This window comes from Dromaius novaehollandiae, chromosome 2, assembly GCF_036370855.1.
Source record: "Dromaius novaehollandiae isolate bDroNov1 chromosome 2, bDroNov1.hap1, whole genome shotgun sequence".
Taxonomy (NCBI): Eukaryota; Metazoa; Chordata; class Aves; order Casuariiformes; family Dromaiidae; genus Dromaius; species Dromaius novaehollandiae.
In genome coordinates this window covers 7,042,790-7,057,506 of record NC_088099.1, presented here as the reverse complement: position 1 = coordinate 7,057,506, position 14,717 = coordinate 7,042,790, and the positions used below count along the sequence as shown (strand labels likewise).

General features: G+C 40.6%; 1 protein-coding gene across 2 annotated transcripts in view; it reads right to left on the bottom strand.

Annotated features, from left to right (window-relative positions):
* Window positions 1-14,717, bottom strand: part of LOC112981268 (sodium channel protein type 5 subunit alpha-like) — a 164,994-nt gene that overhangs the window by 34,046 nt on the left and 116,231 nt on the right. For both annotated transcript variants that reach the window (XM_064505711.1, XM_064505712.1), the window contains exons 17-18: window positions 7,805-7,959; window positions 3,315-3,488 (exon numbers count right to left, since the gene is read on the bottom strand). In XM_064505711.1, coding sequence (XP_064361781.1) covers window positions 3,315-3,488; window positions 7,805-7,959 — 329 coding nt within the window. The remainder of the gene's footprint in view (window positions 1-3,314; window positions 3,489-7,804; window positions 7,960-14,717) is intronic.

The following is a 14,717-nucleotide window of genomic DNA, read 5'->3' as shown; positions in this document are numbered from 1 at the left end:
TGTTTTCCTCATTACTACAGTCTCTGTTTTTTCCTCATTGACCCTTACAGTCCCCATCACTCCAATTCATGTGCGTAGAGAAGTTACGCAGCAGTGTAGAAGTGGGTTACTTCTAGCAGCACAGTTGCTATTTGCTGGGAGATGACTTGTTGTACAGATATACATTAATGCTTTTTGTTCAGAGTACCCAGTATTTCAGCAGACATCTAATGGCATCTTTCCCAGGTACCCTAAGTCAAAAGGAGCCTTTACTTTGCGGTTAGATTATTCCTTGCTTCCTTCCTCACTTCCTCCCAAAGAAATCTGCTGCAAGGTTGTTGATAGGGCTTTATTGTATTGCAATGTGTTTAAAAGCCCTCTCTTACTCTTCGGCTATGCTAGCACACTTGTTTGAGAAGCACAGAGGCCCATTATCAGAGATCATCCTTTAGGGATTCTACATCTAGCAAAAATAGCTTTCGGTTTGTGGATTACTGTGTGTTTTGATGTCCAGGCTATGCAAGCCAGAATTTTCTTTAGTAATCCACAATTACAAGATGAAGCCTTTGCTGTTCCACAGGCTCAAATCAGTGTCAAAGGTCTTTCAAAGAGCAGGGTAAGTAAGAAAAAAAAAAAATCTGCAGCAATATGCTTATATTCCCTCTGTATTCACTTCCTATTTAGAATTAAAGAATACTTGCAAATTTTGAGCTGGTTTTATGAATTATTCACAGCAGAAAAAGGATTCTGAGTTGCATTTATACAATGAGAAAACACAGATGATAGATTGTTTCACATGTCCAATGAAAAATGAACCATTGCAGCTTGAATTTTGAATACCAATACCAAACTGCTAATGAATAATTTGCAGATCAGGAATTTTTAAGTGAATAATTTTAAACAAATAAATTTGAGAAAATCAGACAAGTGGTTCATCTGCTTCTTTTGGAGTATCTAATTCATCCATTCACTTCCTTCTGCATTTCAGTTGCAGCGATTTGGTTCTCAAAGAACGGAAAAGAAAATGTAAATTAAAGTAAAAAGTGTGCTGTAGAAATGATAGCATGTTGCTCTGCCAATTCAGAGTGGCAGAGTGTGTATGAGCAATAGGGTAGGAGAAGAGCATCTGTTAAACCTGCTAAAAATATAGTACAGGGTTCTCATAATCCGCATTGGAAAATGACTTTGAAGAACATAAAGGGGCAAGGGGTAAAGCTTTATTAATTGGGAACACCAAAGTACAAGATATTTCCTAAAGTCAATTAATTAACTAAAACAACTCAAGGGTGAGGCAATTTTTGGCTAGCTTAGGGAATCTGTAAAAACAACATTTAAATATGTGCTAAGAAAACAGAAGGCCTAGGTCAGTAAGAAGGCTCTGGGGTAGTTTTACCAAGGAGATGGATATTCTCAGGGACCTGCGGTCCCTTTTCCCCCATAGCACATAGCTCTCAGGCCCTATGGGCTCTGGATCTGCGGCAGGGGATGCATATATCCTCTTTCCCAGGCTGCCTGTGGCTGACGCTACAATCTGACATTACACTCATAAACCCTATCATTAAAAGGCAAATCCGTACCTAACTTTCTGGGTTACATATTGACTTTGCATTCTTAAGTAGCTCCAGTTCCAAGGGAGCTTTTTGCATGGAGGGCAGGACTTAGCTCGGTTTCTGTTTTACTCCCTTTGGTATTAATTAAATGTCACGCCATAATATATGTATTTATAACAACTGTGGAACTCATTTGAAATTGTTAATATTGAAGTGGTGCAGAGCTTGAAATTGTTTCAATGAATACACTGTGCAAACTGTTGTTCCTGCCAGGAAGACCCTCTATCTATAGCTGCGACGATATTCAGCCCTCATCCAGCACTCCTAGGAGTTCATGACAGACATTAGCTACAATAACAAAGCCCGGGAAGCCCACATAATATTGTAGGTAATTCTTATTAGCCCCATTTCACAGATGGAGAAACCAAGGAAGAAAAGCTATGTCACCTGACCTAAACCACAGTAAGCACAGTTTTCTAAGCTGGACTATAACTTAGGAACTGGTGGTTTCCAATTTTGTGGTTAGATAATTAAACCAGGCCTTCCTCTCCTATTGAAGCTAATCTGTGAAAAATGAGTGTCTTCCCTTTAAGAGGTTTCCAAGCATGTATGTGAAGAGGAATTTATGACCTCCAATTTATGTAAAGAACTTCCTTTTTATAAATCAATTTATTAAAGCTCTGGAGAAGCTTCCAAAGGCTCTGATCCAGCAGTGCACTTAGACCTGTCCATAACTTCAAACAAGTAAATCGTCCCATTGAAGTGCTTTTCTGGATTGGGGCCAAAGAAAGTGCAGTTTCCCCCTTGAGTCAAGGTTCAGATGTAAAATGGGGAAAAAATAATTTATCAAAAGTTTAATAAGTTCCAGTCCTAGCACAGCTCTACCAGCCTTCCACACTAATACCTCAAGACAGTAAGAAATGCCCTCAGGGAGATGATTGCCTCCCTTATTGATACCCTGTGATGAAATGTTAAATCTCACCTGGAAGATGTAGTGTTTCTGGCTTTTCATGAATTGAAGAGATCCCCCATCCAGGCCCTGTGAAATTCCAGATTTGATGTGCTAACCTTCTCCTTTTCTGCATGGGTGTCCAAACTGCATACAACTTTGGAGGAGAAATGCCTGGCAGCCGCAACACTCTTGGGGCACAAGCTTTTATTCAACTATTACTAAATTTTAGGGCTTAGCCTTTCAGTAGAACTAAGGATTGGAATATTTCAAAGATTTGGAGCATTTCGTAAGGTTTTGTAATGGTGAAATCACTTTGGCAAGAGGACTATTCACACCTTCTTCTGGACTCCTTCACTTGTAAATACTTGGGAAATGGTACTGAACATACCGTTATGCATCCCTGGCAGCCTCGCCAGGAAACGATGCCAAGGACAGCTTCTCTAATCTGCTGAAAGACTTGCGTGTCGAGGTCATGTGCAGAGCAGTCGGAGGTAACCAGACCTTGTGCTAGTCAGGAGTGTGGAATCAGACGTTAAACGCTAAAAGAAAGAGCGAGTTCTTACGGGCAAAAACGGAACGTGACTCAAATTAGCAGGGTAACACCTCTGTGTAATGATACAACACGGTTTTCTGTGTGCTGGCACGCTGATTCCTGGAGATGCACAGTTACATACCAAGTCTGGCAATTCACTTTTAAGTTCACCCGAGGTTGTTACTCAGAAGCAGAGCGAAAGCAATCATTTTGCAAATGTAAAGTTGTCAGACTTAATAGGACATTCTTGTACGTTATAAAATCCAACACAAGAAACATAATATTGCAAAATGATACTTACATCTACGATGAGAAAGTCAAGCCAGCACCAGGCATTGGTGAAATACTTCTTGAAGCCATAAGCCACCCATTTCAGAAGCATTTCCAAGACAAAGATGTACGTGAATATTTTGTCAGCATATTCCAACATGGTTTTTATATTTTTTCGGTCTTCCAGGTAAATATCTTCAAAAGCCTGGAAGTACAAAAATTTGATTAAAAACTGTTCTGCTGAACTATGTTAGAAAATATCAGTGCTGTATTGCAAGCCTGTAGTATTGTTCAATGGGACATCATGTACTGTCTATGATTTTTGATGGATTTTAATGTTACTATCACAATGAGTGCACAGACATAAATAGGACTGATACTAAATAAGGCACTGCAACAAGGGCTTAACTTCAGGTACGTTATTAACTTTAAATTGATCATCAGTTAGGCCCTTTAGAGTTGAATTCAGTGCATGTACGTATGTAAATCAGGATGTCTGAATGGCATAGGTGGCTAAGCTCCAACTGCAGTAGATGGAGATCAGTTCAGCCCACTCTCCAACAGACAAGTGGTCAGCTAACCCCAGCCTTCACTGACGGTACTGACGAGACATCTGCTGAGTGTAACAGGAGCTTGGACATCCTACATTTGGGTTTGTGAACCTGTGAGCTGGCTGCTGCTCTGGAGGTCCCACACATAAACACGTGGTGCCATTTCATCTGCCCAAGGGTGTCCTGCCTCAGCTCCTGCTGGTTGTGCCACTCTTATGTGGACACCTCAGATGCCCCAGGGCATTGGCATATTTCCAAAGGCATTGGATGCTTGTCTTTAAGCAGCAGAATCCCACCCTTACATTTAGTCAAATGCATCTTATTGCTAACAATGACAAATTGGGTTATTAGCATGCTGAAGCCTGTTTTACAGAGTACCGAAGTTCCCTGGCTTCTGTTCAGCCATCACATTTCAGGTAGCTACAGATATCTGCCTCAAGAAATGCTCATTATTATTCATTTAACAGAACAATTATGTTTTAAAGGTCAAGGTATCTATCTACCCATCTCATCTGTCTCTCTAACTAATCTTCTGCACAGCATCATCAAAAGACATTCAGTATCTGTACTGCGCATGAGCAACTTAACCCCTTTAAAATATTTAAGATTTAAAATACTATGCCTACTAAAATAAAGCATATAAAGTAGTCTCATAATTTAGCTTTCACTTTGTAATGTACATACAATGTATATCAAGTAAAATGCAGGACCCTGGTATCAAGTTTGCACGTATATGAACCGGTTTGGACTTGCTAAGTCCAGCAGTGGTTGTGGTCTGTTTTCCCAGCTACTCAAATGACCATCATTATAAAAACTGCTTCCATGTTCTTGGCACTTGGGTGACCGAGGTTTCAATAGATTATTCTTGTCCCATAGTGTGACCTAGAGCACTTGGCAGCAAGAAAGTACAATACTATTTGAGAGGGTCTGTGCTAATCATCTCAATTATCTGCATTTACATATTTCAAGATCTGTAACTACTTTCTGAGGAACTTCAGAAAGTTAACAAACAGCCGGTGCTTGCAGATACAAGAAGTGTCTTACTTGTCACTCAACCGGTCACACTGGTCTTTTGCCTGCCAGGGAACAGTAACTAAACTGACAAGAAAGCTTTGGCAGCCCGTGCCAAAGCTTGTCCATTTGTCCCCACACTTTGGGGTGACGTTTTCACTGCAACTCAGTCTCCTATCTTGCCTTCAAAAATGATATTTCAAGGGTGTGAAAGAGCTGTTGGAGAAAGCCACAGAAAACAATACACAGAGAGATTGGAGTTTATCACTTCTTGTAGGGGCTCACTCACTTTGTCAGATGACTTGCAGTACTTTGCAATTACCACAAAAATAACAACGACCCATTTAAAGTGATTTCCTCCTCTCTATCCCTGTTTTCCTCTCTCTATATTCTGGTAACTTGTCAATGGTATTTGCTCTTTAAAAAAAAATGTGAGTCAGGAAGCAGCTTAACTATGAGATAAAGAATATGCTACCTGAATGCTTGAGGTGGACTGTATTTCTTCAAGAGCTATGGACTCTAAAAGACTAAAGACACAATAGACTAAAATTCAGTAGTTTGCATTTTTTCATGGCAACAACTAAGGAAATCTCTTCTATGTAAAACATCATTAAAAGCTATATCTGCTACCTTGCTTTGTGTGTTGAAAAAGAGTTGAGCAGAATACCTGCAGCATCACCCACAACTGCTATTAAAACATAGGTTCCCAATTTGTATGTTGATGGTTTAAATGCAAAAGAAAGGTCTTTACACCTTTTCCAGTAAGCTATAAACATATTTTGATGGTTTAACTTCGACATGCAAATATATACTGGCTTTAAACTCCCTTAAGAACTTAGCATGTTACAGGGATGTAGCCAGATGAGCTTACATTTTGGAAGAGTTCACCTCAAACTGACAGAAACACATCAACAAGTTAAAAAGAAGTTGTGTGTTCCCCTCAGCATCTCCAATCAAAATACTGAGGCACGGTACTGGTATGTGAGAAAAGACAGCAGAATTTACCCATATAGAGAATTGCACTAGCCAAGCTGAAAGTTGCGAAGAGGTAAATGAACATGTTCAATGAAAAGTAAGTGAGATTTATATCTCAGCATTCAGTATTTAAAGCATTTTTAATTACACACATAAAGAAGTGCATTCATCTAAAGTGTATTATAGCAAGTGACATGTTCCCTTTAGAGCGTGTTAAAAAATTAACACACTGATCCTCAAGCTGGTGCAAAAAACATCAGACTCCATTGATTTCAGCAAAGCAATGACAATTTTAAGCAGCCTACTATCTACCGAAGGTTTTCAGCCTCTTGCTTTTCATCATAAAATAAAAACCCCTGGGTGAAATTTCAGTCCATTCCTAGTGGACCTGGAGAATGATGCATTTCTTTTGTTTTTGTAGCAACATTTACGTGTTTCAATCTTCTCATCTCCCTACAGGTTTCTTCCTTAAACTACATAAACCAAGTACTTCTGAGTTTTCTCATAGCTCCTCTTTTATAGGCCACTGATAATTTTCGTTGCTTTCCTCTAGAGTTTCATCAATTAGCCCACATCTTTCCAAAAGTGCAATGCCCAGAGCTGAAGCCAGTGCTCCAGCTGAGGCCTCCTTGATGCCAACTAGAGTGGAAGAACATGCCTATTTATACAGCCCAGTGGGGTGTTAGGCTTTTGTGCAGTGGTATGAGGTAGCTTCCTCCTGTTCTGTTTGTTGCCTGTTCTCTCTCCAGCTCTTTTCAGTAAATCTGCTACCTCACCACACATCCTGCATCTTGCCTTTCTGCCCTTGACGATTCCTGACTAGGTGAAGCATGCATATTTTGTAGATGTCTCTCCTCCTATATGTTTAAGACAGATTCAGCCTTTTGGCAGAAGCTAATCGTGACCTCCAGAGATGCACTTGTAACCTGTCCGAATGGGATACTGCCAGCAAATTTAGGAAGCGTACTTCTCACTCTCCGCTGAGGATATCTTCAGTGATCACCAGACCAAAGCCTAGAGTACTCTTGATACATTTCTTTGCTTTATGCCCAGCTGAAAAGCTGGGAGAAATCCCACCGACTTCAGTGACATTCCTGGCACATGTAAATGACCCACATATTTATGTGTGTCCTGGATAGGAGCTTTAAGCCTTAAACTGAAGTCCTTAACTTTTTTATCTAGGCAAGCATTGTGGGGAACAGTGGAGGGAAGGAAAAGGTGAGGAGGAAGGACTAGTGCAGTGCTCAGTGCTGAAAGCAGGCTGCTTTCAGAGCATGGAAGGAAGAAGCTGCTCAGTCAGGCTAAACTCTCAAAAACTGCCTGCTAGTTGCCATTATTACAGAGAGCCCAGGGTTGATAATACAGAGAAGTTAATCCCAGTATACAGTGGGGTCTCAGGAGGAAAGGACTCCTTATCAGAGTCATGGGCAATAACCAACCAGCCTTTACTCCTTTGCATTCTTATGGATGCAAGCAGGAGCTGTCTACATGGGGAAGCTACTGTGATTTAAGCTAACATTAATTAAAAGTGCGATAGTCACCCACTAATTCTGTGGGTAGCACTCTGATTCAGCACACACTGCATCTTTTAGGATTTCTATTTGTTGTTTACAAAGTGGGTAAAAAGAAAAACACTCACAGAGCAAAAATATTCAAAAAACAAGTCTCCAGAAAGGAACTGCCATAGAACAGTTATGGGACACTGAAATAGTAATTCTTGGCTGCTTCCTCACACAGACTGTCCTTAAGAGTGTGCTTTTCAAACCCTTTGCACAATAAAATTTTATGTTATAACTCAAGAAGGTTCCTCATGATAGGGAAAAGGTGAGTGAAATCAAAAAAAGCAGAAGACATGTCCCAGACATGCTTTGTTTTAAGAAATGAGCAGTATGGACTTGTAAGATGTGGAATGCAGCTAGCCTGAGATTGCCTTCTCTTAGACCCAAGTCCACTTTCAACTGACTAGGAAATCGTGTTCATTTACCAGGGCTCCACTGCTCAGCAGGATCATGAATATGATGAAAGTTTCAAACCAGTTGTGTTCAACGATTCTGTAGCAGGTTTTCCGCAGCCTCCACCAAATTTTGCCTGGAAACTTCGTGATGTCAACTGAACAGCATGGGAAGAATCGGACACAAACTGAAAAGGAGCACAAAAAAAAAAAAAGCGATTATTAAAAAGCCTATTTAATGCTTAAAGCTGCAATAAGGATCTTCTACATGATATTTCTTGCAGATATGAGCTACTCTGTAAAGACTTTCCTCCCTTGTTTTTCTTTTCATTCTCTTCTGCTCTGCCTTCTGTTTCCCCCTTTCACTCTTCTATTCAAAAATACTCAAAATCACTTAAAACCTGCCCCAGTGGTTTCTCCCAATGATTTTTATGACATAGAAAATGCTGGCAATGAGTCACCAGTGCCCCAGGTCAATCATACTGTATTAGCTAAGCTCAGGCAGCACAACTGAATGGGCCTAATGATTTTAGCAGGGTATTACCAATAGTCTCAGCATCCTTCTGAAAGTAGGAAAGATGTTTTCTTGGTGTTACGGTACCACTAGAGTTAGTGCTTAAAGTGGCAATTTGATAAAAGGGAGAAGAGGAGATGACGTGCTGCAGTGCAGATGGGACCAAGGTGCTGAAAGGATTCGCACAGGAAGAGCGGGAGCAGATTTTGACCCCTTGTACTTTCGTGAGCTTAAACAAGGCGTTAGGGTTCAATTTAGAGAGGTACTTGGGTGGCTAAATCCCTTTTGATTTAAATGGAAATTTAGATATCCAGTCTCTCCATACACAGGCTGGTTCCCCACTGGTGCTTCGTAGTGCTTTCTGACTCAGTGATGGTCTGAGAGCTAAATGCTGTGGTGGAAATGGGGACCACACAAGTGTCTCTGATGGGCAAAACTGTGACAACTTTTTGTCTTCTTAGCAGCAGTTAATTGTTATAGCAAAAGAATGGTGGCATTAGTGATGGACGAATCCATCTGTCCCATTTGAAAAGTGCCATATCCATTGGTTTATGCTGGGTAGGAACTTAAAATTGTGATGAGCACAGGCTCTGGTAGCTGGGACTTGTCTTCGTCCAGGCTGACCTTTCAGCCATACGTCACTACATATGCTCATAGAAACGGCCCTCAGAAACTACACTATTTCCAAAAAGCAAGCTTTTCCCCTTATCTCTGCTCCAGGTGTTGTAAAGAAAGAGACTGCTATGGTATTTTATCAGCCCCATATGCGATAAAAAATTACAGGCCAGCTGCTTCAGTAGCTGAAAAGTGGCCAAGGTTACTAACATGTCTGAAGCACAGAGCAGCTGCTCAGGAGTGACAACACAGGACATCTTGCTATGGTGATGTAATGCAATGTTACTGCAAGTAGAAATAATATTTAATCAAGGAAGCTGGGGAAGGAAAGAGGGTGAAAGCCAAGGTTATGCATACTGCAGATGCTGGTAATTCAAGGTAGCATAACTGAGGCGCTTGAGCTGCATGTGATTTGTGAGGAGATCAAGTGCAACTCCCAGGATGCTGGGATTCCCACGCAGCTGGAAATGGGGCTGTGTTGGCAGCAGGCTGATAGTTTTTCTAAGTCCCAGACTCTGCCAGGAAGAACTGAGCTGCTAAGCTTGCCATGGTCCTCCTGACATTTTCTGTTAGTTTATATTAGCCCTGGTCTTCCTGCTATGAAGTGGCAGAACTGCAGGGTGTTGCTATCATATTCCATATGTGATCCACTCCCAGAGCTCCTCTTCCTCTCCCATCTCTGAGATGTTTGGTAGGTGCACGCGCTTAGCTGTGTAAAGTTTTAGGATGGGACTAACAGGAAAGGAAACAATTTATGATAAGGTAATCCTACAGTGATGCATGTAGCTACCTGTCCTCTAAATATAGATCATACAGATCCACACCAGCTCCAAAATTATCATTGTGCTCTGGAATTCAGAGATTCTGGACTCAGCTGAAACACAGTAGATTAATCAAACTATTTGAAAAGAACATAGTGGTAGGAGAAGATGTCAGTTTCAGAGCAAAAGACCCCCAACTCTCTACCTCTTTGTAGGTCAGGTACCACTCCAATAAAGGAAAATTTTATCTGTCTATACAGTTCAATCCTAAACTTTGAAGAATCATGTCAAAGGATAAAAGCATATCATGTTAGGCAATGCTTTTTGCTAAAAGCAGTACAGTGCTCAGCAATGGTGAGCTGTGTGATGTGGGTATATATTAGGAAATAGATGCATGGCATGGACTTCAGGCATGCAGTACGGCATGGTACCAGGTTCCCAGAGCTCATGTATTTGTATGGCAGCACTGCCCGGAGCACCACTTATTAGCCTGAGATGCCCATGCAGCACGATCACACTAGCGTGACGTGACACCTGAGGCTATTGCCTCCCTTAGCGGTGGTGCCCTGAAACTGTTACGCTGCTTCTGACCGCACAGCTAGCATGGTCATTACCAGGTTGCAGATGTCTGGTCCACACTCTGTGCAGCTATGCAAGAACACGGGTCGACTGTCAGCCCAACTTCAACTCAGGAAGAACACGAACTCGGGCTCAGATCCCTCATTCATCCTGTGAACATCCTAATGAGCAAGCTGTTTACTAAAGTGAGGATTTCTCATTTTAAGCAGAAATTCCCCTTTGTATCTGAGCTAACTACTACTTCTAGCAGAAGAAACTTTTCACCAGCCTATCTTTCTCCTATTAATAATTTAACTTTTGAAAAATCATCATTTTTCAGGCTTAAAACATTTTTCCTTACTCTCTTCCCCCTTCTTTTAGTCCTAAGTTACTTCTTAGATTGATACTTGGCTCTTTAGTCTCTTAGACGGGTGCCTAGGCTCAGCTAGTCATAGGCTCCATAAGTGTCGTTGGAAATGTTTAGGATCTTTCAGCAAGTGTTATTCCTCAATGTAAGATAAGTTGGAGGAATCATTCCCTGGAGAAGTCTGTCTCTGTCCTTCCACTACAGAGGGAGCCTACATGATTACCTGAGCCCAGGCACAGCTAGAGTTAAGGAATCATCTTCAAATTAAATAAGAATGAGAAGGGCATCAGAAGATCTCAAGTCACTTCATTTGTGATTCAAAACTTTCATAAAATGGTAAAAACAGGCTATTGCTGATTCAGTCAGCTTCCATCTGGTAATCCACTGGTATGGAGCTGTATTTTTAAATATAAAGCCAGCTGAAACCACTTTTTCTTTCTTTTTTTTTTTTTTTAATGTTCTTTCATGGCTTGTATGCTATTCTGCTCTGAAAATAAAAAAACTACTGGTTACTGACAGTAATACCTTAAAAAATCCAAAATAGCTTCTCAGATGAGTCAGCCCAAACTCACAGCACTATTAAATCCCATGCTTTTGATTGGGCCCAGTTCAGGAATATTTAGACCAGATTCTGGTACAATTACTAATGTCAAGTAGCACTGCCATGAATAATCATGCTGGTTGAATTCAGATGAAATGCTATTTTTGTCTTCTTATAAATCAAACAAAAAAAAAAGGAATCTGAATGGGAAAAAGAAAATACTGACCACAAATAGGTCTTTTAATGAGTAAGTAAGGTCTACTTCCATTTCGAATTTTCTGATTTCTCTCACTGATGGTTATTTAATGCCCATACTTTTTTGGAATTTCTCATGCTGCTTCTAGCCTACTGTTCTGGTGACCTTGACCCAAGCTTAAATACAGAGTTAGAAGCTTCATATAATCCAGCAAAAAAGTTTACCTGACGTTGGTCAGTGTTCCAATATTTTTTTTCCTGTTTCTGTGAAAGTGTCAGGAAATATGACTTGGTATGAAAAATATTCCAGTGTGCTTTAGGGGTGACCTGGTGAGCGTCTGAGCAATCAAAACTCCAGCTGACTTCTGCAACAAGGCAGGTGGTCAGCAGACCCTAAGTTCAGGTCTTGAAAGCTATTTATCCACATGAAGATGACTGTTCATTAACACCTTTTAACACAGCAAGTGTCAAGACACGAATAAACCCCTTGGCATTTCTTGTAACAGCATTACTCGTACTGCCTTGTCTCATAGATTTCTAGTATCCCCCTGAAATAAATGCTATTAGGGAGCTGGTTGTATAGAAGAAGTTGCCTGCCTTTTGACTTAGTCAGGGCTCAGTTTTGCTACCCTAAGTCATGTTGGGCTACAACTTTTTTGTGAGTGAACGGACTCATTCCCACTAAAGCCTTTTGGATAGTAGGTTACTGCTTGACAGAAACATGGGACAGCAGAAAAAGTCTGACACAAAAGATCAAAATTCTTTGCTGGCAAATCAGTGAAGCTGAACTGAGCTATGTTAGTGGTGGACTTGCCCAAGAACAATGGCTGTTTTCAATTCACATTAGAATATTACATATCATTTCTCACTAAACAGAGACCTTTTCATCAGGAAACCGTTATGAGTGCATCAGTACAACATAAAGTTATTTACTTTTTGCTTGTTTTTCATAATGAGTGAATTTTTCCCTTCAGTCACTGCAGTGTCCTGCAGCACAAACATAAATTGCAGATTGCAATGGGTCCTAAACTACAGATGCAAGCAGAAAAGAGTGTGTGACAGAGAAAACACTTATGCATCTGCCACAATGACAAACAAGCTACCAAAAAAATTAGAGAAATTTAATTTGCAATGAATTTTGTGTAAATATTTCTCTCATTCTACATTCACTTTTTCCTGCACATTATAATCATGGAGTTGCTACACCTTATTGCCTTACCCTGATGCGTTGTGGAACAAATCTCTCTGTTGTAAATGTGGGAGCTATACTACACTAACTTCCTTCTCCATGAACGGCACCCAAGCCTGTTGATTTGAGGCCTCTGAGTAGATCCTTTACAATCCACAGCTTGTTCACACCTCCAATATACATTTAAATTCACATAAAAGTGTTAGATGTGTTTCGGCTAGATTAGGGTGCTGATTCTCTTCAGTAGGCCAAGAAGACCAAATAATTTCTTCTATATTATCATCCAGCATGTCTTCTACATTGTGTTCAGACCACAATAATTTGGTAGCTACTTTTACACAGAAATTTCCAATTACTGGGGCATTCATTTCTAGCACAAAACAATATTTTGCTTGTCACTGAATGGTGGTTGCAGCAATGCTTAGTATGACACAAAGAAATATGTCTTTCTCACCACAGATTCAAGCAGGCAGATACTTATAACACCGTTCTAATACATATCTGCTAAGCTGGGTTTCTAAAGACCAGTCTGGCTAGTGGTGCGTACTCAAGCAAGAAAGCAAGTCTGATTATACCATGCCTTTCTACAGTCCCCAAATGACTTCCCGAGCTACCGGTAGCAGTGGAGGGAACATGATCTCTGCAAGCCCTCCATATCTACCCACCTTGGACAAGCTGAAATCTAGAGGTCTCGTCCAACCTGAATTATTCTGATTCTGTATGTTAAATATGACTGTAAGTATTTTCTGAGGTCTGAAAACCGTATGATAAAATAGCAGCATGCCCTTCCTGATGGAAAAGCACATTGTATCTCAAGTATTATGACTAGAGGAAAAAGATACTTTAAAATGTGTTTTTCACCTGTGATTTTTTTCTAAGATGACACTAAACATTTTCAGTTGGGCTTGGTTTGGTTTTACTCAGCTTTTAAACATCACCCGCTGATCGCCTCAATAGCTTAGTTTAGATTTGTTCAGTTTAATGGTCTATTTGAGCTCCTCTTCACTTTCGTATCTCTAAACAGCCGCTACCAGCTGCTGGGGAGGACGTGACACAGCTTTCCATTATTAACCAGAATAACTTCACTTTAACGCACAAAATATTCCAGCTGCGATACTCGCTCCTAGACGGTCACATGAAAATAAGGCTGTGGACGTCCTTGGTGTCACGAGTTGCGATCAACTGCGCGTTGAGCAAGGTAGTTTATTCCAGCACAAACATCTGATGATACTCCTTTGAACCGTTTGCCAGCAGCCTGTATCTGGGGAATTACGCTTGAGGACTTGGTGAAAATTTTCTCCTATTAGGGTCTGGGAGAGAGGAGAGTGCCGGGGCCAGGGGCTCCCTTTGAATGACCTTCTGTGAGACACAGAAGATAATGTCCGAATAGATAGCAATTTGTGATGCAGAGAGCGCACATACCAATGGAGGTAACAACACTGGAGTGTTGCAAGGCATCTGGAGGAAAAAATACCCAAATAGCTGGCATTACCTAGGTGTTGCTTTCCCGCCAATCGGCAACAAGAATGGTGTCTCCAGTTCTATCAGTTTTTTTCCCAGCATTACTTGCTAGCTGCCAGAGCTATGACTCTACCTTGGCTTCACATTTCCTGACCCAAGAATATTGTCAGTTGACCCTAATCAAAGCTATTTTGAGATGATAACAAATTAACAAGTCTCCCCAAGAAAAATGACCTATGGCTAATCTGCGTCACCCAACTACGGGAAAACTGTGACCTCAGCAAACTTTCAGGAACTATTTCAAGAACATGCATTATCTTCATTGCCTTTGTTATCTGAAAAAGGGGACTGAATCCTGAACATATTTGTTCAGGACACAACCTATGTTGAATGTGTTTAGAAATGTCATAGTTTGAATTTAGACAGCTGGTGAGATAATAAGATAACAACTTAACCCTTCCTCCCCCTTCCTCTTCTTCTCACCCGCTCTCTGTCTTTCACAAGGTGGTCATTCTCCTGAATGTACCAAATACTCTTGTAGTTCTTTATTATAAGACAGTAAAGGCCACAATAGATAAAACTGCTGAGTACTTGCCCTTCAATAATTTCATTTTAGTACTTTATAACTTTGCCATATGATAGCTAACTAAACTGAATTTACTTATGATAGCTGTGTGAGGCTTTATTACAACTGTAAGTTTAGGGAAAAATATTGGGTGGATAGTATTTAACAGAAGAATATTAT